The sequence below is a fragment of the Bombina bombina genome, chromosome 4, assembly GCF_027579735.1.
Source record: "Bombina bombina isolate aBomBom1 chromosome 4, aBomBom1.pri, whole genome shotgun sequence".
NCBI classification, from domain to species: Eukaryota; Metazoa; Chordata; class Amphibia; order Anura; family Bombinatoridae; genus Bombina; species Bombina bombina.
In genome coordinates, this window is record NC_069502.1 from 359010714 (window position 1) to 359034756 (window position 24043).

Consider the following 24043-nt stretch of genomic DNA (forward strand, 5'->3'; position numbering starts at 1 on the left):
AGTAGACTGTCCCTTTAAACCTGCTGTAATGTAAATGTGAAAATGTCTATTACTTTTGGCCCATACAATTATTTATTTTGCTTGCTATTGCTCTAAAATACCTCTCAACATTGTGCCAATTTCTCCTAGAGAGGCTGGGGACTTAAATATCTCTTTAAAGGGACAATGTACCGTTTAGTTACTCCCCAATGATCAATTAAAACCTGCTGGAACATATTCAATTATTTACAAAACACCTTTAGATCAGTATTTGAAATAGCTGTTTTTTCCCATGGTATCCCCACTTATACTAAAAGTTTGTATACTTAAGTATTGGCTAAAGAAAAGCTGTGTAAACATAGCCAGAAAAAGACAATTATACAGCCAGTGGAAGGTAGGAGAGAGAAATAATAAAATGTTAACTTACAATTGTTCTTTTTAAGATATCAGAGATAATCTTGTGCTCACAGAAAATTATAAAATAAGGAGATCTGATTTCCTTGCAACCTCATCCTATTTTAATGATTGTTGTTTTAAAGAGCCCCCCCCAGCTATTTGATATATAAAAATAAACCTAAAGAAGCAATTTCTCATGCATTTTATAGCCTGCAGCTGGCATGACAAGCCCTTGGAAGCACATTACGAGAAAAAAGATTTTACAATACACTGTCCCTTTAATACAAAGTAGTTAATACAAGTTATATATAGCTAAATAATTTATCAGTCTGTCTGCTGGCTAAGAAAATTACATTAGTTAAGATTCCAAGATGCGCTTGCACATGTTTTTACTCTTTATTTTTTAACCTTTTTTTTTTTTTTTTTACATTCTAGGATATTATTACTTTTAAAAAAAGATTTATTTATAGTTTCTTATAATTGATTTCATATTTAATAGTAAAAAAGTATAGAAATGTAATAATTAGACCTGCATTCTGCTATTTTGTTTCTCAAACGAATGGCAAATACATGCTTAAAGGTACACTGAACTCAAATTTTTTTCTTTCATGATTCAAATAGAACGTGCAATTTTAAGCAACTTTCTAATCTACTCCTATTAGCAATTTTGCTTCGTTCTCTTGCTATCTTTATTTGAAAACGAAGGCACCTAAGCTTCTTTTTTTGGTTCAGAACTCTGGACAGAACTTTTTTATTGGTGGATGAATTTATCCACCAATCAGCAAGAACAACCCAGGTTGTTCACCAAAAATGGACCGGCATCTAAACTTAAATTTGTGCATTTAAAATAAAGATACCAAGAGAATGAAGAAAAATTGATAAGAGGAGTAAATTAGAAAGTTGCTTAAAATGTCATGTTCTATCTGAATCGCAAAAATTTGGGTTCAGTGTTCCTTTAAGTAGCGGCATTTGGCTCTTTTTGCGCCAGATTTATTCTTGAATAACAGCAACACACAAGGATTTGGATTTGAACAGATCTTTGTGTATTTTACTTTCACATAAATAAATCAGGTGCTGAAAGGAACGAATGCCGCTACCTGCTTCCATATTTGGAATTTGTTTGAGAAACAAATCGCTGAATGCATTTGTCTGGTAAAATAAATAATAAATGTAGGGTGCACTAAAACTCTCTAAAATCAGGCAAATTAAAGGGACATAAAACCCAATTATTTTCTTCCTCGATTCAGATAGAGCACACTATGGTAAACAAATTTCCAATTTACTTCTGTTATCAAATGTTCTTAGTTTTCTTGTTATCCTTTGTTGAAAAGCAAGGATGTAAGCTCTGAAGTGTGCACGTGTCTGCAGCACTATATGGCAGCAGTTTTGCAAAAATGTTATACATTAGCAGGAGCACTAGATGGCAGCACTATTTCCTGTCATGTAGTGCTGCAGGCACGTGCACGCTACCTACCTAGGTATCTGTTCAACAAAGAATATCATGAGAAGGAAGCAAATTTGATAATAGAAGTAAATTGGAAACTTTTTTTTACATTATATTCTCTATCTGAATAATGAAATAAATATTTTGGGTTTAAGGTCCCTCTAAGGGCCAAATTACAAGTGGAGCGTTAAATATTGCTTTCATGAAAGCGATATTTGCGCTCCCCTGTATAATACCAGCACACGCTAATGTGTGCTGGTATTACAAATTCACAGCAATGCGAAAGCGACCTCGGGAAGCATTGCACTCACAAGAGCGTGCTTTCATAGGCTCCTATGGGAACCTTGTTCTGATCCCGTCCGAGACGGCATCAGAACTTCAGTGCTGCGAAGGGGGTAAGTAGCGTAGTAATGGCAGCAATTTTAAATATATATGTATATAATCATAGGCAGCAATGTAAAGGCACTTTTCAGTGCAGTTTTTTTTTCTAACACCACATTCCCACCATACTCCTTGGTGCAGTAATTTTATTAAAAAAAAACTTAAATTATGCTTACCTGATAATTTTCTTTTCTTCTGACGAGAAGAGTCCACAGCTGCATTCATTACTTTTGGGAATTCAGAACCTGGCCACCAGGAGGAGACAAAGACACCCCAGCCACAGGCTTAAATACCTCCCCCACTTCCCTCATTCCCCAGTTATTCTACTGAGGGAACAAGGAACAGTAGGAGAAATATCAGGTGAAAAAGGTGCCAAAAGAACAAAAAATACGGCCGCCCCTTATGAACAATGCGGGCGGGGAGCTGTGGACTCTTCCCGTCAGAAGAAAAGAAAATAATCAGGTAAGCATAAATTAAGTTTTTCTTCTTAAACGGGAAGAGTTCACATCTGCATTCATTACTTTTGGGAAAACAATACTTCTGAGGGCACCACAGCCTAAAACCCAAAACTCCCGACAGAAAAAAATGCGTCACTAGAAGCCAAAAGGACAAAAAGGAAAAAGGCCAAGATAACTGCCCAACAGTTAAAACCAGCAAGACCCTTGATAGAGACTGCTGAGGTTATTAGACTCGGCTGAGCCAAAAGCCCCTGAGGAAACGAAGTCCCGCAGGCACACAGCCTGCAAAATTAAACTCACCCACGATCAAAAGAAAGGGGAAACATACACATTCCCCCAGTGAGGAAGAGAATACACTGAGCTAAATGAGTCCGAAAGGACCCTCAGAACCCAAAGGAACTAGGATGAAGAAAGAAATTCCAAGAGAGTGAACCAGGATGAAACAGGGCACCTATGAAAGGACCCTGCCAACCCAGCAAAGCAAAGGGAGGACATGTAAAGCCCCCTCTACCTCAAACAAAGGACCAAGAAATGTCTTGAGAACTTAAAAGGAGGAAAAAAAAAACCTCCCCCTACACAGAGTGCTCACTCGCACCCAGAATAGAGCAACCATCAGATATCTGAATATACTCCTCCAAGCTATAGGTGTCCTGCTACAAAATAAGGATTTAGCGACCACAGGTCGCCACTCTAGCTATGAAACCGCACAGGGCCTTCTTCAGAAGAAGAACTCCAAAACAGTGCAGGAGAGGACCTTCCCAAAAAAGGCAGGAAAGGAAGGAACCGAACCCAGTAGAACAAACTACCTGTCGAGAAGGGATCCACCGCGAAGCCTCTCCCTTAAGAGGGTTCACAATAACTATGATATGCAGCTAAAATCAACAGATCAGACCGATCTTTGACTCTCGCTCCGGCAATGGACCCAGCACCAAAGTGACTGATAATGGCCAAAAGACTTAGGGATTAAAAGTACCCCGAATCATCAGGATCTGCAGGAAGGACACGGCCCCATCCTGAAAATGAAGGGCACTCCCAAATGGAGACCCTCTACTGGAACCACAGAAAAGGCATGGCACAAGAAATCCATCCCTTTACACTGACATCCCACATGCAAGGCAGGGAAAACAACCCCACTAAGCAGAGGAATACAGAGTACCTCCAAGCAGCAGGCGGATACTATGGAATGTCAAATTCACCTCCAAAAGGAGGGAAAGCGAAGCCAGAACTTAACAGCTTGCTAGCACACATCAAGGTGCAAATGGCTGCAGTTGGTTAGGCTACTACAAAGGGGCTGAAACGTAAAGCTGTAGACAAGCTAAAAAGGACATTATCGAAAGAAAAACCATCCGGACACTAAGGCCGGCCCAGTAAAAAGTCTAAATCTCCATGCAAGAGAGAAAAAATACGCCCGTATGAACAGAAGACGTCCCGGAAACAGGAAACTGGGCCTTCCCCAATCAGTCCTAAGGAATCTGGATACAGACCCCCAAAATTCCAGTCAATGACAGGACAAACAAACCCGGGCACCCGAAAACTCAGAGCCGGCTTAAATATTTAATAACCCCTGAGGAACAACTAGGTTACCCCATCCAGAGTAGACTTTGCACCACAGGCGATGCAGTCACAGTCACCTTCAAGACACCTTGGACACTGAAGTTCACTAAATGTCCCATACACAGAGAGCTTAGGACACCCACAGCGGGATACAACTCCCAATATAAGGGTGATAAGCAACGGTGAAGCCATGCAGCCAATCTGGAAGACCTTAAGGCTCTAGGGACAATTTCCATTAAGTCCAAAGACTTAGTAACGTATGAGAAAACAGAAACTCTGTTTAGGAATGCTAGCTGTCACCAGAATCACAAGACGGATGAGAAAACAGGATCTTTACCTGGGTTCAGGCCCACCACCTCCTGTTTCAGGAGCGGTGGAGCTAACCACTACGCCACATCTCCCTTAGAAAGTGGGAAGAGAAGCTAACAAAAGTCCCCAAGATCCACAGGATTGACTTCCCTGACACCCCTACAGTTTGAGGATTGCAGGAGTATGTATCCTAGCCCCTGGTTGGAGAAAACCCACAAACGCCTAAGCAGGGGTGACAAAGGAAAAAGGGGGACAATCAAATCTGTAAATCTCCCAAAAATATGGGAGCAGATGAGATCTCGGAAGTAGTATGAACAAAAGGCTTTAACCTCCAGAAACAGATGACCCGAAGCCAACCCCAAGGAAGGGGACAAAAAGGCCCATCAACCTCAACCTGAAGAGAGACCGTCATCAAGGAAAACAGATTCCAAGAGGGGAACCTCAAAACAGAAGACGAGGGAATCACCCAGATTGATCCCTAGTAGGATCCACACTGGACCCCCGCCCACGAGGAACAGAACAGTGAGGACTGAGTACAATCCCCTGATGCCCCACCCAAAGGCAGAACGAGAATCAGCCTGACATTTTGGAACGAAGGCTTCCTCTACCATGTTTTAACCCTGCATGGGCAGAGCCTCAAAAAAATGTATGGAACTAATGGAAGGTTCACTACACGAAAACGCTTAGCAAAAAGCAAAGATTGTTAGATTTGAAGAGACACCAAAAATAATAAACTCCTCATTAAAGAGAGCAACTCACCACACAGCCAGGTCAGCAGGTTACACCAGCACAACGTGGATGATATAGACTGTAAGGAACAGAAATAGTGCCCTATCAGGACCAGCCTGCTACACAGAGCGCTCCAAACTGAACCAGGCCACAGAAAATTAGAGACCCCACAAGGACTAAATAAAAGGATCAAAGACATAACAATGTACTAACACCTTAACATGCGACTTCCCCGGCAAGTGCACAAGCGACCAAAAAATCGCTAGTATCAAATTCCAGAGAAGAAAAATTTCCCAACGGAGAAATCATAACAGACATGATCTTCGTAAAAATAAATAACATACATCCTAACCGGATCAAATAAAATAAGGGCAGCACCCACAGGTGAACGCCCAAAAAGAATGGGTAAACCAATGAATCAGCCAATCAGAGACTCCATTCTTCTCCAAAGCACAGAACTGGAATAAGATACCCAAAAAAGAAAGGAAAATTGAAGACAACCAGGAGATTAACTTTATCCCCAGACGTCTAACTCAGCTTGCCATCTGGGACAGAAGACAGAGGATCCCTTAGCAGTAGCAGGGCACGAAGGCACGCCAGTCTATAACGAAAAGCAAGACTTACCTCCGCTGGGGCAACTGACGACCCCAACCCGAGGGTTGGGCCTCTGAAGCTTCAGAGAAGACCGCTTACCCAGATGGCTGATCTGACCCAGACGATCTCACGCTTGACGAGCCCCGGTTAATATAACATGGACAGTATCTCAGCAACACCTCCTCTGGAAGATGTAAATGCGCCAGGGCCATAGATTTGGCCATATGGAACCGTGCTGTAATCTCTGGAGGAAACAAGCCGCCTTCCGGAGAAGGGGGTAACGGCATTAGGGACACCTGTTGCGTAGCCAAAGAAGGTTCTAGGGAACGCGCCGCACGGGATATGGGATCCCCAGGGGCGGATGGCTCGGCGGACCCCTGAATCCGGAGAAGAGAGCACTCTAGAGCGGCATTCGTAACATAACTGATGGGCCTGGATTACCCGGGCCATTTCTTCACAAGAAATAGAATCTGAATCAGAGACATCCGTCTCCAAAAAGTCAGAATCCTCCATAACTTGGTATATAGAAATTACCGACAGAAAAATAAAAAATGGCACCTTACACCCCCAATGGCTAGGGCACTCATCACCTCCTGAGACCCAGACAGCTAGCGAAACAGACTCTTTCCATCGCCACACGGTCAGGAATACGGAAATAGAGCACAGAAGCGCGACCACGCCTCGTCACAAGGTGCACCATGCAAGCCATAGAAAAGCGCGCCAAGGACTACAAGGGCTGCGCAGCCTAACAAGAAAAGGACGTTATGTTCTGATCTAACCACAAGCCCAAGTAACACTACACATTAGCAGACAGAATCACATAAGAAACATGATTAAATTCCCTTCTGTTCAATAACCACGCTCAGGAGAAATTAACCCTTGATTCCTTGTATAGATAAAGGAGTCCCACTGAGACCCTGACTTCTTTGTTTACATTACTTTATCACATCATAAAAGTAAAATGAAACAATCTTACCGGAATCAAGCCGTGGAACAGGAGCACGGCCCTTCAAGTGTGACAGATAGTAGCCTCACTTATGACATAAACTTGAGAGAAGAAAGCAGGCAGCAAAACTCGTCAACGCTGATTGCTAAGGAGCTGTTAACATGAGTCAGTATGGTTTCACAGAAAGACTCTCCCTGCATCTCATTCATCCATGCTCTCACTGAGAGGTTGACAGGATTACTTGAAACTCCAGTCCCATAAGAGACTATATAAAAATCTTACGACACTTCTCTGCCAACCTCCTGTGATGAAAGGCAAAGAATGACTGGGGGATGAGGGAAGTGGGGGAGGTATTTAAGCCTTTGGCTGGGGTGTCTTTGCCTCCTCCTGGTGGCTAGGTTCTGAATTCCCAAAAGTAGTGAATGAAGCTGTGGAATCTTCCCGTTTAAGAAGAAAATAAAGATGCTGCTATCTTTATTTTTTTAATAAAATACAAACCATTGTATTTTGGGGCACCTTTTTAAAATTAATCAAAGTTCTAATCTCTGGTTAATTTTATAAGCGCAAATTGCTACCACAAATTTACGGTTGCAATAACCAGCCACTTGTTAAGGCTTATTACTTATCGCATGCCTGCAAATGGGCAAATTTGCCCTTTTGTGGGGGTGCGATAATTTAGTGCTCCAGTTGTAATCTAGCCATAAATTAATAATAAAATATATATATATGTACATAAAAACAATAAATAGTCCAATAATGTAGAAGGCAGGCAACCAGTGCTGCTAATTACTAAAATGGTCCATCTTATCAAAGTACAATGGCTGTAAAGCTGTAGATCAGAAAGGCACCTCATTATTTAATAACATTACAAAACAGAAAACCCACCCATCATGATAGGAATACACTTATACGTGGTGTGCAACACCTCAGTGCTATCAGGACTTGCTGAACACTCACAGCCCCCCAGCTGAACTGAATAAAAGCTGAGAAGCATTTTTTACAATTTTAAAGCCTGCCATTAATTCAATTTTATCAAAGGGCTGCAAGAGCCCAGCATGCACTGATAGCACTGTGCTGTTGAACACCACTTGTGAGTTTATTCCTATCCTGGTGGACTGGTGTTCTGTTTTGTGATGTTATTAAACCATGAGGTGTCCTTCTGTTCTATGCTGTTTAAATAAATTGAAGTTCATCTTTTTACCACATCTAAAATGTATAAACAAATTATTACCCAAGTCATCTCTTAATGCATGCAACTCTTTTTCTAGGATGGACAATGTTTTTCTTTCTTCATGATCTTCAAATAATGGGTCATCTTGCTCTGTTAAGTCAATGGACTCTATTTCTGAAATCTCACTTGCTGCTCTTGATACTGGTCGTGTTATGACGTTCCTGGTATGTGAAATTTGGCACAATTCTGACCTCTTCTGGGAACGTGTTTTGGATGAATAAGATCTTGGTGATTGACTCACTAAAATATGACCATATTCAACAACAAAAGAAAAAAATGTAGAGTCAAATACTATTATTAAAATATTTTTACATAGTAAGTAGCACACAGTAATTTATTTACATTCTTTTAGAAAAACTGGTTAATAATATATGAGTAGGACACTTATCTGACACTAGCTAAGGCATACCTAAATTATTTAATAAATAAATTAATACGGTTTATAAAAGTATTGCTTCTTATTTCAAAGAGGTAATTTAAATTACACAGAGAGAATGGCTTTAGCTACATTTGAAGTCAGTGGTGATAAAGTTCAAACAAAATGTTAGGAGGAATAGAGGAAATTATAAACATAAAAAAATAAAATATTGCTTTATTTGTTGCAAATTAATCATGTTTCAGGTTGTCATTCAGTAGCTTATAATCAGCATTATTTGCATATTCTTTATATGGTACAAAATAAAAAGTATTAGGCGTCAACCTTTCAATCAAATGTTACAATACAAATTATTGCACAGCACAAAGTAATACACATACAGGCTTAGATTACTAGTGGAGAAAATATTAGCACTGTTGAGCATTAACATTGCTCGAGTGAATTGAATAGTGCTTCTATTTTTGCACTTTTATTGGAAGTCAAAATGTATTTGATATTGTTCAAACTATAGTCTAGGGTGCTCTATCATCTGCATATCAGATAGCTAAATCCCTCACATAATAGTTTTAAAAGTGATATAACGGGATATGGTATACGACAAAGTGTTGGACTGGGAAGGGCTCAAAGGTGTACATGTATGTATGTGTGTGCACATACATACACATATACTGAAACTACACACATACATACACATATACTGAAACTACACACATACATACACATAAACTGAAACTACACACATACATACACATATACTGAAACTACACACATACATACACATATACTGAAACTACACACATACATACACATAAACTGAAACTACACACATACATACACATAAACTGAAACTACACACATACATACACATATACTGAAACTACACACATACATACACATAAACTGAAACTACACACATACATACACATAAACTGAAACTACACACATACATACACATATACTGAAACTACACACATACATACACATATACTGAAACTACACACATACGTACACATAAACTGAAACTACACACATACATACACATATACTGAAACTACACACATACATACACATATACTGAAACTACACACATACATACACATATACTGAAACTACACACATACATACACATAAACTGAAACTACACACATACATACACATATACTGAAACTACACACATACATACACATATACTGAAACTACACACATACATGCACATATACTGAAACTACACACATACATGCACATATACTGAAACTACACACATACATACACATATACTGAAACTACACACATACATACACATATACTGAAACTACACACATACATACACATATACTGAAACTACACACATACATACACATATACTGAAACTACACACATACATACACATAAACTGAAACTACACACATACATACACATATACTGAAACTACACACATACATACACATATACTGAAACTACACACATACATACACATATACTGAAACTACACACATACATACACATATACTGAAACTACACACATACATGCACATATACTGAAACTACACACATACATACACATATACTGAAACTACACACATACATACACATATACTGAAACTACACACATACATACACATATACTGAAACTACACACATACATACACATAAACTGAAACTACACACATACATACACATATACTGAAACTACACACATACATACACATATACTGAAACTACACACATACATACACATATACTGAAACTACACACATACATACACATATACTGAAACTACACACATACATACACATATACTGAAACTACACACATACATACACATATACTGAAACTACACACATACATACACATATACTGAAACTACACACATACATACACATATACTGAAACTACACACATACATACACATATACTGAAACTACACACATACATACACATAAACTGAAACTACACACATACATACACATATACTGAAACTACACACATACATACACATATACTGAAACTACACACATACATACACATATACTGAAACTACACACATACATACACATATACCGAAACTACACACATACATACACATATACCGAAACTACACACATACAAATACATAACATAAACACCTTTGAGTTCAACACCTTGTCGTATACCATATCCCTTTAAATCACTTGCGCTCAAGTGCAACACATAACTCACCACTGGAATTATGAGCGATAATAGCACAGCCTGCACTATCTATTAAAAAACAAAATGTATTCTTACCTTAGTTGGGAATTCATCACCTGGCCACCAGGAGGAGGCAAACACATCATACACCCAAGCTTTAATATCCCTCCTACTTCCCCTTCCCTCTCAGTCTATTATATAGCCAAGAATAGTAGAAAATAAGTAAGAAAGACAGTAGGGTAAAGAGGTGCCAACTAGGAAAATGGGCAGGCTCGTGGACTATCACCACCAAGAAAGAAAGGAAATTTCAAATAAGAATAACTTATATTTTCTTTCTTAAAGGGAAACTGAACCGAAATTTTTTCTTTTGTGATTAATTTACTCCTATTATCAAATTTTCTTCATTCTCTTGGTATGTTTATTTGAAAAGAAGAATGTAAATTTAGATGCCGGACCATTTTTGGTGAACAACCTGGGTTGTCCTTGCTGATTGGACAGCACCAACAAACAAGTGCTGTCCATGGTCCTAAACCAAAAATTAGCTGGCTCCTTAGCTTAGATGCCTTCTTTTTCAAATAAAGATAGCAAAAGAACAAAGACAACTTGATAATAGAAGTAAATAAGAAAGTTGCTTAAATTGCATGCTCTATCTGAATCATGAAAAAAAAATGGGTTCAGTGTCCCTTTAAGGTGGTGAGAGTCCACGATTCCTTATTGTTGGGAACTAATACCCAAGCTGTGGAGTCCACAAAGAAATGGGAGGGACAAAAAAGAAAAAGGAATAGCAGGAACCTATTTGCCAGAAGCTACAGCCTTATGAACCTTCCTTACAAACGTTGCTTTCGCTGAGGCAAACACATCAAAATTTTAAAATTTTGTGAAAGTATGTAAATATGACCAAGTGCAGCCTTGCAAATTTGTTCTACTGAAGCCTCATTCCTGAAGGGACAAGAAGTGTATATACAAAACGAGTTAAATAAGCTGTAAGATATAATGGTGGCGATTGCCCCACCTTCAAGTAAGATGCAAGAGAAACATAAGTGGTCTTTTGACCCTTACGTTTAGCTGAAAATAAAACAAACAAGCTTAAAGACTGATAAAAGTCCTTAGTAGCCTGTAAATAAAATTTCAGCACCCTGATCACATCCAGATTATGCAATAATCTCTCCTTAGAAGATTTGGGGTTAGGACAAAAGGGACATCACGGATTCCTGGTTAATATTCTCTGAAGAAACCACCTTATGTAGGAAACTAGAAAAGTTTGTAAAACTGCTTTGTCCTGATGAAACACCAGATATGGGAGATCACAAGAGAGTTGTCAATTCAGATACTCTCCTATGCAAGGAAATAGCTAACAAAACAAAAATTTTCCAAGATAACAACTAAATATCTAATGTATGCATAGGTCAAAGGAGGGAGATTGAAAGACACTTAAAAACAGATTCAATGGAGGAAAAATAGGCTTGATCACAGGTCTGATTCTAACCAAGGTTTGAATAAATGCCTGGATATCTGGAAGGCAAGCCAGTTTTCTGGGCAACAAAACAGAAAGTGCTGAAATTTGACACTTTAGAGGGCTGGCCGATAGACCCTGGTCTAGGCCATCCTTAAGGAAATGCAAGATTTGAGGAATTCTAACAGAATGCCATGTATATCCTCGATTTGAAAACCAAGAAAAATGCACCTTCCACATTTTGGGCTAAATCACAAGTGGATCACTATTTTTCCCCATAGACTTCAATTGATCGAAAAAACCCAACACCCATATTTGTACGCTAACCAGACCACATTTATTCCAGAAAGCTAAACCCGACATGAAATACGATTATTTCACTTTCCAATGTTCTTCACATAGAAGAATACATTCTATTTTAGAATAACGCCCTTTTTCAGTCATGTGACTGCTATTGAAAAGCACTGAGAAACAATTCATTGATTAAAATAAGGACAGGCCAGTAGGTGGAGCTGTCCGCTTGTGTTGCAGCAAAGATATGCAAGTCAAGCAGGCTGAAATTAATCAGTGTAACCAGACCTGAGCAGCTTTCAAAGGAACAAGATCTAGCAGCCAATTTCCTTTTATCTTCCTGCCCAGCTGCTTGAAGGTCAGGGTACCTATAAATCAGTCCAGACTGGAATGCATAGAATAGCTGCAGACACAATATTATCTAACTTGCCAACAATGCAGAGAACTGTTTGCAGAAAAATGCAAGTAAAAAAATGTTTTTGTTCAAAAACTTGTTGAATGTTGATGATACATTCTGTGTTGTGTGATTATTTTATTAGGTTTATAATGCTGTTTAGCAAATGTTTTTGTTCATTAAACTTAGTTTGATTATATATTCTGTGTTGTGTGATTATTTTATTAGGTTTATAATGCTGTTTAGCATTGAAAAGTCTTCACTTCAAAGCTTTAAAAATAATGTATTAGGTGTTACCCATGTCACTTTTGAGAGGGGCCTGGAACCTAACTCCCTCACTTCCCAATGACTTACATTATAAACTGGGTTTCAAACTACAACATTTTCTATTTACAACCATTCCTGGAACCTAACCCCGGCGTAAACTGAGGGCTACCTGTACTGTATATAAAATAAGATATAAGATTTTTGGTAAAATATAAAAGATATATAGGAATATAAATTTAAAAATACTTACAACATATACCCCTGTGTGAAGAATATTGGGATGTGAAATATTTACAGTAAATAAAAAATCACTATTAGACAGCTGTTTCTTTCTTATTAGAACTCATCAGTAGTAGATAGATTTTTGATTTCTGCTAGGTAAAGCTCATTCCAGGGCAAAATCAAAATTCATTAAAATTATGGTGGAGATAAAAGCATGAGATTAAAATCCTCCATGTCGCAAAATTAAATCAATAGAAATTAATACACAGAAATTATTTACTTTTGTGATATGGAGGATTTTAATCTCATGCTTTTATCTCCACCATAATTTTAATGAATTTTGTATTTGCTGTACTCACCCTATTAGGGGACCACTGTGTGTTAACATTTGAAGCAAAATCCTTAGATGTTGCATATCTAATTTGCATATCTTACCCAGAATCCTCTTGTGCATTGGTAATAATGTATATGTAGTTTTGCTGGGTAAAGGCAATCAGGAATACTTGCCTAGATGTGCTAATTGCCTGTGCAATAATTTCTATTCATTTACTTTTGCGATATGGAAAATTTTAATCCCATGCTTGGATCTTCACCATACTTTTAATGAATTTTGATTTTGCCCTGGAATGAGTTTTACCTAGCAGCAATCAAAAATCTATCTACTACTGATGAGTTCTAATAAGAATGAAACAGCTGTCTAGTAGTGATTTCTGTATTTGCTGCACTTACCCCATTCGGGGACCTCTGTTTTTTTAACACAGTATTTGAAGCAAAAGGCCTGAGATGTTGCATATCTAATTTGCATATCTTACCCAGAATCCTCTTGTGCATTTTTACAATGTATATGGAGTTTTACTGGGTAAAGGCAAGAGGAGATACTTGCCTAGATGTGCAAATTGCCTGTGCAATTAAATTCATACATATTTAGACATGCGTATGTATGCATACATATGTTTAAAGGGACAGTCTACTCTTGAATTTGTATTGTTTAAAACAAAAGATAATCGTTTTATTACCCATTCCTTAGTTTTGCATAACCAACACGGTTATATTAATACACTTTTTACCTGGGTAAAGGCAAGCGGGGAAACTTGCCAGTGCAATAATTTCTATTGATATATATATATATATATATATACACACAGACACAACCTCTTTCTGATATGGGGTGGGGATGAACAATCACTTAACCAATGGGTCAATGACCTTAACAACATTGACAGTACGATTAGATTTCAACCCCACGTCAATTCCAAGATTGATATAAGCTACTGCCGTGATATTGTCTGACTGAAATCGAATGAAAGGAATTGATCTGAGAAGAGGACAAGCCTGAAGCACTATGGAAATTGTAGGGAGTTTCAAGACATTTATTGGTAGCCTCCCCTCCTGAGGTGGCAAAATTCAGTGAGACGTTCGAGAGCCCTAGACCGCATCCCAACTGGAGTCCGTAGTGATTATTTTCCATGACTGACACAGAAAAACCATCCCATGAGACACTGGGATGGGGATATCCACTAAGAGAGAGAATGCCTGACTAACGGGTCTGTATTAATTAACTGGGAAAGTTAGTTGTAGAGGATGCAAATGAAACCTTGCAAATTGAATAGCATCCTATGCTGCCACCATCAGACCCACTACCTCCATGCACTGACCTACAATAACTCAAGATAGGGACTGTAGGTGGATTGTAGCATGAGCTTGTTTTGGTCTGTCATGGAGACCAAATCTATGATTACCCCCCAACAATGACACCCTATTAAGAGGAGTGAGCTAACTCGTGGTCACATTTACTTTCCAGCCATGACTGCGAAAAAACCAAGAGTAGTTTCTCTGTATGAACCGTCACTAAAGTAAAAAAGGGAGCTTGAACCAAAAGATCTTCCAAGTAGGGCGCCTCAGCTATTTCATGAGCTTTGACAGACAGAAGAGCGCCCAAAAACTTTGTAAATATCCTAGGAGCTGTAGTAACACCAAAGGGAAGAGCCACCAACTGATAATGTCTGTCTAGGAAGTCCAAACGAAGTAACCGGCAATGTTCTTTGTGAATAGGGATCAGCAAAGTAAGCATCCTTCAAGTCTACAGTTGTCATAAACTGACCTTGGAAAACTAAAGGGAGAATAGATCTGATAGTTTCCATTTTGAAAGAAGTAACCCTCAAGAATTTGTTTAAGGTTTTCAGATCCACAATGGGTCTGACAGTTCCCTCCTCTTTTAGAATAATTAAAGGGACACTGTACCCAAAAAAATTTCTTTCTTGATTCAGATTGAGCATGAAATTTTAAGCAACTTTCTAATTTACTCCTATTATCAAATTTTCTTCTTTCTCTTGGTATCTTTATTTGAAATGCAAGAATGTAAGTTTAGATGCCGGCCCATTTTTGGTGAACAACCTGGGTTGTCCTTGCTGATTGGTGGATAAATTCATCCACCAATAAAAAAGTGCTGTCCAGAGTACTGAAACAAAAAAAAAACTTAGATGCCTTCTTTTTCAAATAATGATAGCAAGAGAACGAAGAAAAATTGATAATAGGAGTAAATTAGAAAGTTGCTTAAAATTGCATGCTCTTTCTGAATTACAAAAGAAATTTTTTGGGTACAGTGTCCCTTTAACAGATTGGAATATAAATGTTTCCCTTATTCTGACATAGTAAGAGGAACAATTACTTGCATGTCCTCCAGATCCTGCACACAAAGAAGGAATGCCACTAATTTTTCTGGTTTCTTTCAGACATGAGACAGAATAAACCTCTCTCAAGAAGCACTTGACAGACAACCTATTCTGAACCCCTGAAAAATTATTTCTATTACACAGAGATCCTGAACAGACTGAGACTAACTTTTGAAGTCTCAACTTTGACACCACATCAGCCGACCACGACTTAAAATCAGTAACGCTACCCTGAGTAGTATGCACTGGCAGGGGGCAAACTGGACTAACAGTAGTAGACTTATAAAACTGAGTCTTTAAAAAAGAACTTAGACAAGTACGGCAAAGCTGAGCTGAAGGACAGACAGTAACCAATTTGCAAAGCATACATTTATTTGTTGGAAAAAACAAATATGTGGATTTACCCTTTAATGGGTCTAACCAAGCAGAGACAGTTCCAGTCTGCTAGATAATAGAATTTGAGAAACATGTTAAGAAGTACAGCGGTACAACAGTATTACAGAGATAGAATATACACATGCTGCAAAGTTATCAGTAAATTGTCCAAATAACCCAGTAAAGTAGCAATCAGACACAACCACACTGAAAGAAATCACTGTATAATAGCGGTTATGTTTCCAAAAATTGTTCCTTTCTGTAAATTTATCAGTATGAACAAAATGACAGGTTAAATCCCCCACAACAACCCACTTACTCTTGGTATAGGGTTAATCTTAGCAAAAGATGGGCACTGCCAGAGTGAGGGAGGAAACTGAGAAAAAGCCTGGAAAGGCGGGAAATTATTTTAACACCTTCCAGTTTAGAATAAATTTACTCCTGAGCTGCGTTCTGTACTTAATGTGAGCCATGCGCATGTAGCATACCTCCGGTAACAGCTTAGCGCTCCCCCAGACTGCTAAATGGTCACTGGGCTATTAGCAAAGATAATAACTTTAACCAGTAGAAGTTAAAGTGTGGGACACCTTACGAGGGTAATGCTCTTAAAAGGGCAACTCTGATAATCATCAGTAAAATTATCATTGCACCACACATAATACATGTCAATAAAAATTAGCACATAAGTTATCAGTGTAATATACGTATCTGATATCCGTGACTGTAAGGCTAAATCTGACACAGGCTTGTATAATGTTGGCTATGATGTACACTAATGTAATGAGCCTACTAATAGCCTGAGGACTGTGAAAGGATGCAGGTAAATACCCAGTAGCTGCCCACTGAAATTATTAACCAAGACTGCAGCATGAGGAAACAGTAGATCGCCCATCCAGTACTGTAACATAAACTGAGGGAGTACATCTGCTTGGTCAGACAAGAAGAGGCAAAAGGAATAGTCCCAGCAACCCCTTAGGCAGTGTGACCACTACTCCCACAAGAGATTTACATTGCACAGCCAGTACTCTCCTACATCCCTCTGTTCTAAGTTTACCATTATGGGGAACATGGGAACAATATCCCTGTAATTCTTAAATCACCTCTATCTTGACCTGTTCTCAAGCAAGGCAAAGAAAGAATAGAAGAGAAGGGGAAAAGGGGGGATATTAAAACTTTGGTGTAGGGTGTCTTTGCCTCCTCCTGGTGGCCATGGGATGAATTCCCAACAGTAAGGAATTGTGAACTCTCGCCACCTTAAGAAAGAAAATGTTGCTGTGTTAAGATACTTTGTTAAACATTTTTTTACTATTCACCTGTAATACCAGATCTTGCGGTATTCTTAGTGCAGGGTCGTGATATGGATACTATATACTATGCTATTGATTGTGCTTCAATTGTAATCTAGGTGAAATGTTTAATTATGGATAAGTAAAACACTTTGCATTGTATTTTCATTATTAATTTTGCCTGTTTTCCCAGCAATTTACTTCTAAAAATTGTAGTGTTTCCCCTCTCCCCAGAGGGGCTGGAGTGCATTCTGTGTAAAGCAGACTCCTGACAATGATATATGCGCACAATAATTGGGTAATATGTACAGAAACGTGTTTATATATGTATCTAACTGGTCACAGTAAAGGAAGTAAGATTTCAAAAGTCTTTTCGAGTGGGGGGGGGGGGGAGGGGTTCTCAGACCTGCAAAATAATGCACATTTTCAAACCAAATGACTGAAATGATCTTAAAACATTTATTTTTAAATGCAGCTTTTTGGATTGTAGTGATTTATTTATTTCTGATGCATAAATAACCATGGTAAAAAAATAATAAAATAAGTTCACATTATATATTTGTCTGTGCTTCCTGTAATTTATCTACAATTAGTGCTTCATATTTCCCCTGAGGAAATATGGATGGAATATACTGTATCATACATAAGTGTGATGCAGTTTATATGCCACACAGATATTGCTTAGATGAGGACATTAGGCCTCTAACTGGTCACAGCAAAGACGACTAAGTAAATATTCACAAATGCTTCCTCAAATAGTGCATACCTGGATTAATCTGAAATTGCAAAACTCTTCAAATAAAAAAAATAATAATTGTGTAAACCGTTTATAAAATAATTTTGTCTGCAGATACTTTGCAATTCAGTGCTTAATGGCTCATATTCATTATGTATATAAAAAATTGACTTGTTCTTCCACTTCAAATTTTGATGGCTCTGTGTATGTAAATAAATGTATATGAGCAATTTAAAGACAGATACCAAGTGACAATTCCTCTCTTATCAAGCAATGATAAGAGAGAAGGGATTTAAGGAGGATGATACATTTTTATATAACTTAGACATAACCAGGAACCACCAAAAAGTTGTCTGCGGTTAGATGATAAGTGACTGACATAGGAAATTAAAAAAGAAAATATTTGCAGAGTATATTAACTTCATATTAACAGATGTAGAAAATGATCGATGGTAGGGAAATAGCGGTAATGAAGCAAAGTGGTAAGTTAAGCAGATTAAAACTGTCAAACTGGAAGTCTCTAAGGACTGTGAAGGTGGAAAGCAGATATTTATTGCAAATCACATTTTGGAACATCTTTTTAAATTTAAAGTGACAATAATAAAATCTGGTTGAATTTTTTTTTTTTCATACGTGCAAAACACATTCCAAATTCATAATGCGAACCAAAAGTTTGTTTTTATAGTGTACTGTATATGTTCTCCTGCATTAATATTTGTTAATATGTTACAAGTCTGTTATTATTATCAGATATTTGTAGAGCGTCTATAGATTCTGCAGTGTTATAGGGACAATATATTTGGGTTTCATGAGAGAACAGTGACATTTCTGTGAGTGAACATGGTTTTAACTTTAGTATACTATTGTAGCTTCCTTTGTTAAGTATAAGGCTGTTACTGAAAAAGCTTGTTTTCAATATAAATGCCAAAAAAATGGCTGTATCCAATCACATGATATTATTTTTCCTTCATTGTTCCTTTGACTAATATATATATATAAAAAGAAATGAAAGCCATAACCTGGAATACGATTAAAAAAACACAAAGGGAAGGTCTGTAAATGTTATTATGGAAATTAGCTAAGGAAAGAGAATGATGGCAGGTAAGATTACATTTCCCTCCTTTGCTCAATAGCTATTCAAAAATCAACATTTCAAATAACCTACAAAGAAAAAAAGGACCAGTGCCTAGTGATGAAATGTATCGGTGAAGTTGTTTAGTTTCATTCTCACTGTACTAGTGTTTTCTAGAAACTATGAATACTCTTCACAAAATATATATGCTTGCAAATTACTAATATATATTTAAAAACTGCTCATTGTCTAAATCACAAAAATACCAATGTTGTGCCTGTACTGTTTTTGAGAATCAAACAGATTTGGTTTCCCTGCTGATCTACTTTGGCTAATCCATCCCCAAACCTAGCTAAATTGTCTGTAAACTATCTGATCATCTTATTATCTCTTTATCTAATTAGCATTAAATAAAACCATTAAACCTAAGTGAGTGTGAGGACACTTAACGGGCCCCTCCAGTCTGGTCTCGGCAAACACAGAGACTCCAGTCTGTCTTCAGCTGCGGCTCTCTAGGCACGCGCTGCCTAGATTGAAAGGGACCATGTCCTAATTAGAGGAACTCCCACCCGGAGGACTCGGGTGTAGGAGTTCCTATAAAAGCTTACCCAGTGCATCACTCTTAGCCGAGTTAATGCCTTACCTACCTTGCTCCTTAGACCAAAGCATAATTACCTGTTTCCTGTGTATGCTCACTTTGCTCATGAGATCAAAGCATACTTTCCTGATACTTGTGTATGGTCACCTTGCTCCTGAGACCGAGCATACTTACTTGATACTTATGTATGCTCACCTTGCTCCTGAGACCGAGCATACTTACCTGATAACTATGTATGCTCTGCTCACCTTGCTCCTGAGACCGAGCATTATTACATTGTACCTGTGTATGCTGAACTTACTGCTGAGACCAATGCTGAGACCAATCATACTTATCTTGTACCTGTTTTAGTACAACAAAAGAACAATGGCACTACTCTGGCTTTTCCCCTTGATTTGTAATATCCTATTAAGAGTTGTCTATAAATAATCTCAAATTGTTAGGAAGAAATGGTGATGGTGCATGAAATTATAATCTGAACACAAAGTGGGGTAACACAGTAAAGCAGGGTTCCCCCACTAACAAAGGCCTAGATTTGGAGTTCGGCGGTAAAAGGGCTGTTAACGCTCCGCGGGCTTTTTTCTGGCCGCACCATAAAATTAACTCTGGTATCGAGAGTTCAAACAAATGCTGCGTTAGGCTCCAAAAAAGGAGCGTAGAGCATTTTTACCGCAAATGCAACTCTCGATACCAGCGGTGCTTACGGACGCGGCCAGCCTCAAAAACGTGCTCGTGCACGATTCCCCCATAGGAAACAATGGGACTGTTTGAGCTGAAAAAAAACCTAACACCTGCAAAAAAGCAGCGTTCAGCTCCTAACGCAGCCCCATTGTTTCCTATGGGGAAACACTTCCTACGTCTGCACCTAACACTCTAACATGTACCCCGAGTCTAAACACCCCTAACCTTACACTTATTAACCCCTAATCTGCCGCCCCCGCTATCGCTGACCCCTGCATATTTTTTTTAACCCCTAATCTGCCGCTCCGTAAACCGCCGCAACCTACGTTATCCCTATGTACCCCTAATCTGCTGCCCTAACATCGCCGACCCCTATATTATATTTATTAACCCCTAATCTGCCCCCCTCAACGTCGCCGACACCTGCCTACACTTATTAACCCCTAATCTGACGACCGGAGCTCACCGCTATTCTAATAAATGTATTAACCCCTAACGCTAAGTCTAACCCTAACACTAACACCCCCTAACTTAAATATAATTTACATCTAACGAAATTAATTAACTCTTATTAAATAAATGATTCCTATTTAAAGCTAAATACTTACCTGTAAAATAAATCCTAATATAGCTACAATATAAATTATAATTATATTATAGCTATTTTAGGATTAATATTTATTTTACAGGCAACTTTGTAATTATTTTAACTAGGTACAATAGCTATTAAATAGTTAAGAACTATTTAATAGCTACCTAGTTAAAATAATAACAAATTTACCTGTAAAATAAATCCTAACCTAAGATATAATTAAACCTAACACTACCCTATCAATAAAATAATTAAATAAACTACCTACAATTACCTACAATTAACCTAACACTACACTATCAATAAATTAATTAAACACAATTGCTAAAAAAAAATACAATTAAATAAACTAGCTAAAGTACAAAAAATAAAAAAGAACTAAGTTACAAAAAATAAAAAAATATTTACAAACATAAGAAAAATATTACAACAATTTTAAACTAATTACACCTACTCTAAGCCCCCTAATAAAATAACAAAGCCCCCCAAAATAAAAAATTCCCTACCCTATTCTAAATTAAAAAAGTTACAAGCTCTTTTACCTTACCAGCCCTGAACAGGGCCCTTTGCGGGGCATGCCCCAAGAATTTCAGCTCTTTTGCCTGTAAAAGAATAAATACAATACCCCCCCCCCCCCAACATTACAACCCACCACCCACATACCCCTAATCTAACCCAAACCCCCCTTAAATAAACCTAACACTAAGCCCCTGAAGATCTTCCTACCTTGTCTTCACCATACCAGGTTCACCGATCCGTCCTGGCTCCAACATCTTCATCCAACCCAAGCGGGGGTTGGCGATCCATCATCCGGTGCTGAAGAGGTCCAGAAGAGGCTCCAAAGTCTTCCTCCTATCCGGCAAGAAGAGGACATCCGGACCGGCAAACATCTTCTCCAAGCGGCATCTTCGATCTTCTTCCATCCGGTGCGGAGCGGGTCCATCTTGAAGCAGGAGACGCGGATCCATCCTCTTCTTCCGTTGTCTCCCGACGAATGACGGTTCCTTTAAGGGACGTCATCCAAGATGGTGTCCCTCGAATTCCGATTGGCTGATAGGATTCTATCAGCCAATCGGAATTAAGGTAGGAATTTTCTGATTGGCTGATGGAATCAGCCAATCAGAATCAAGTTCAATCCGATTGGCTGATCCAATCAGATTGAGCTCGCATTCTATTGGCTGTTCCGATCAGCCAATAGAATGCGAGCTCAATCTGATTGGCTGATTGGATCAGCCAATCGGATTGAACTTGATTCTGATTGGCTGATTCCATCAGCCAATCAGAAAATTCCTACCTTAATTCCGATTGGCTGATAGAATCCTATCAGCCAATCGGAATTCGAGGGACGCCATCTTGGATGACGTCCCTTAAAGGAACCGTCATTCGTCGGGAGACAACGGAAGAAGAGGATGGATCCGCGTCGCCTGCTTCAAGATGGACCCGCTCCGCACCGGATGGAAGAAGATCGAAGATGCCGCTTGGAGAAGATGTTTGCCGGTCCGGATGTCCTCTTCTTGCCGGATAGGAGGAAGACTTTGGAGCCTCTTCTGGACCTCTTCAGCACCGGATGATGGATCGCCAACCCCCGCTTGGGTTGGATGAAGATGTTGGAGCCAGGACGGATCGGTGAACCTGGTATGGTGAAGACAAGGTAGGAAGATCTTCAGGGGCTTAGTGTTAGGTTTATTTAAGGGGGGTTTGGGTTAGATTAGGGGTATGTGGGTGGTGGGTTGTAATGTTGGGGGGGGGGGTATTGTATTTATTCTTTTACAGGCAAAAGAGCTGAAATTCTTGGGGCATGCCCCGCAAAGGGCCCTGTTCAGGGCTGGTAAGGTAAAAGAGCTTGTAACTTTTTAATTTAGAATAGGGTAGGGAATTTTTTATTTTGGGGGGCTTTGTTATTTTATTAGGGGGCTTAGAGTAGGTGTAATTAGTTTAAAATTGTTGTAATATTTTTCTTATGTTTGTAAATATTTTTTTATTTTTTGTACTTTAGCTAGTTTATTTAATTGTATTTTTTTTAGCAATTGTGTTTAATTAATTTATTGATAGTGTAGTGTTAGGTTAATTGTAGGTAATTGTAGGTAGTTTATTTAATTATTTTATTGATAGAGTAGTGTTAGGTTTAATTATATCTTAGGTTAGGATTTATTTTACAGGTAAATTTGTTATTATTTTAACTAGGTAGCTATTAAATAGTTCTTAACTATTTAATAGCTATTGTACCTAGTTAAAATAAATACCAAGTTGCCTGTAAATTAAATATTAATCCTAAAATAGCTATAATATAATTATAATTTATATTGTAGCTATATTAGGATTTATTTTACAGGTAAGTATTTAGCTTTAAATAGGAATCATTTATTTAATAAGAGTTAATTAATTTCGTTAGATGTAAATTATATTTAAGTTAGGGGGGTGTTAGTGTTAGGGTTAGACTTAGCGTTAGGGGTTAATACATTTATTAGAATAGCGGTGAGTTCCGGTCGTCAGATTAATAATTGAAGGTAGGTGTCGGCGATGTTAGGGAGGGCAGATTAGGGGTTAATACTATTTATGATAGGGTTAGTGAGGCGGGTTAGGGGTTAATAACTTTATTATAGTAGCGCTCAGGTCCGCTCGGCAGATTAGGGGTTAATAAGTGTAGGCAGGTGTCGGCGACGTTGAGGGGGGCAGATTAGGGGTTAATAAATATAATATAGGGGTCGGCGGTGTTAGGGGGAGCAGATTAGGGGTACATAAGTATAACGTAGGTGGCGGCGCTTTGCGGTCGGAAGATTAGGGGTTAATTATTTTAAGTAGCTGGCGGCGACGTTGTGGGGGGCAGGTTAGGGGTTA

At 38.4% G+C, this 24043-nt stretch overlaps 1 protein-coding gene across 1 annotated transcript in view; it reads right to left on the reverse strand.

Annotated features, from left to right (window-relative positions):
* ZBBX (zinc finger B-box domain containing) overlaps positions 1 to 24043 on the reverse strand; it is a 508142-nt gene that overhangs the window by 27496 nt on the left and 456603 nt on the right. Inside the window, exon 19 of the mRNA XM_053711814.1 lies at positions 8022 to 8297. Coding sequence (XP_053567789.1) covers positions 8022 to 8297 — 276 coding nt within the window. The remainder of the gene's footprint in view (positions 1 to 8021; positions 8298 to 24043) is intronic.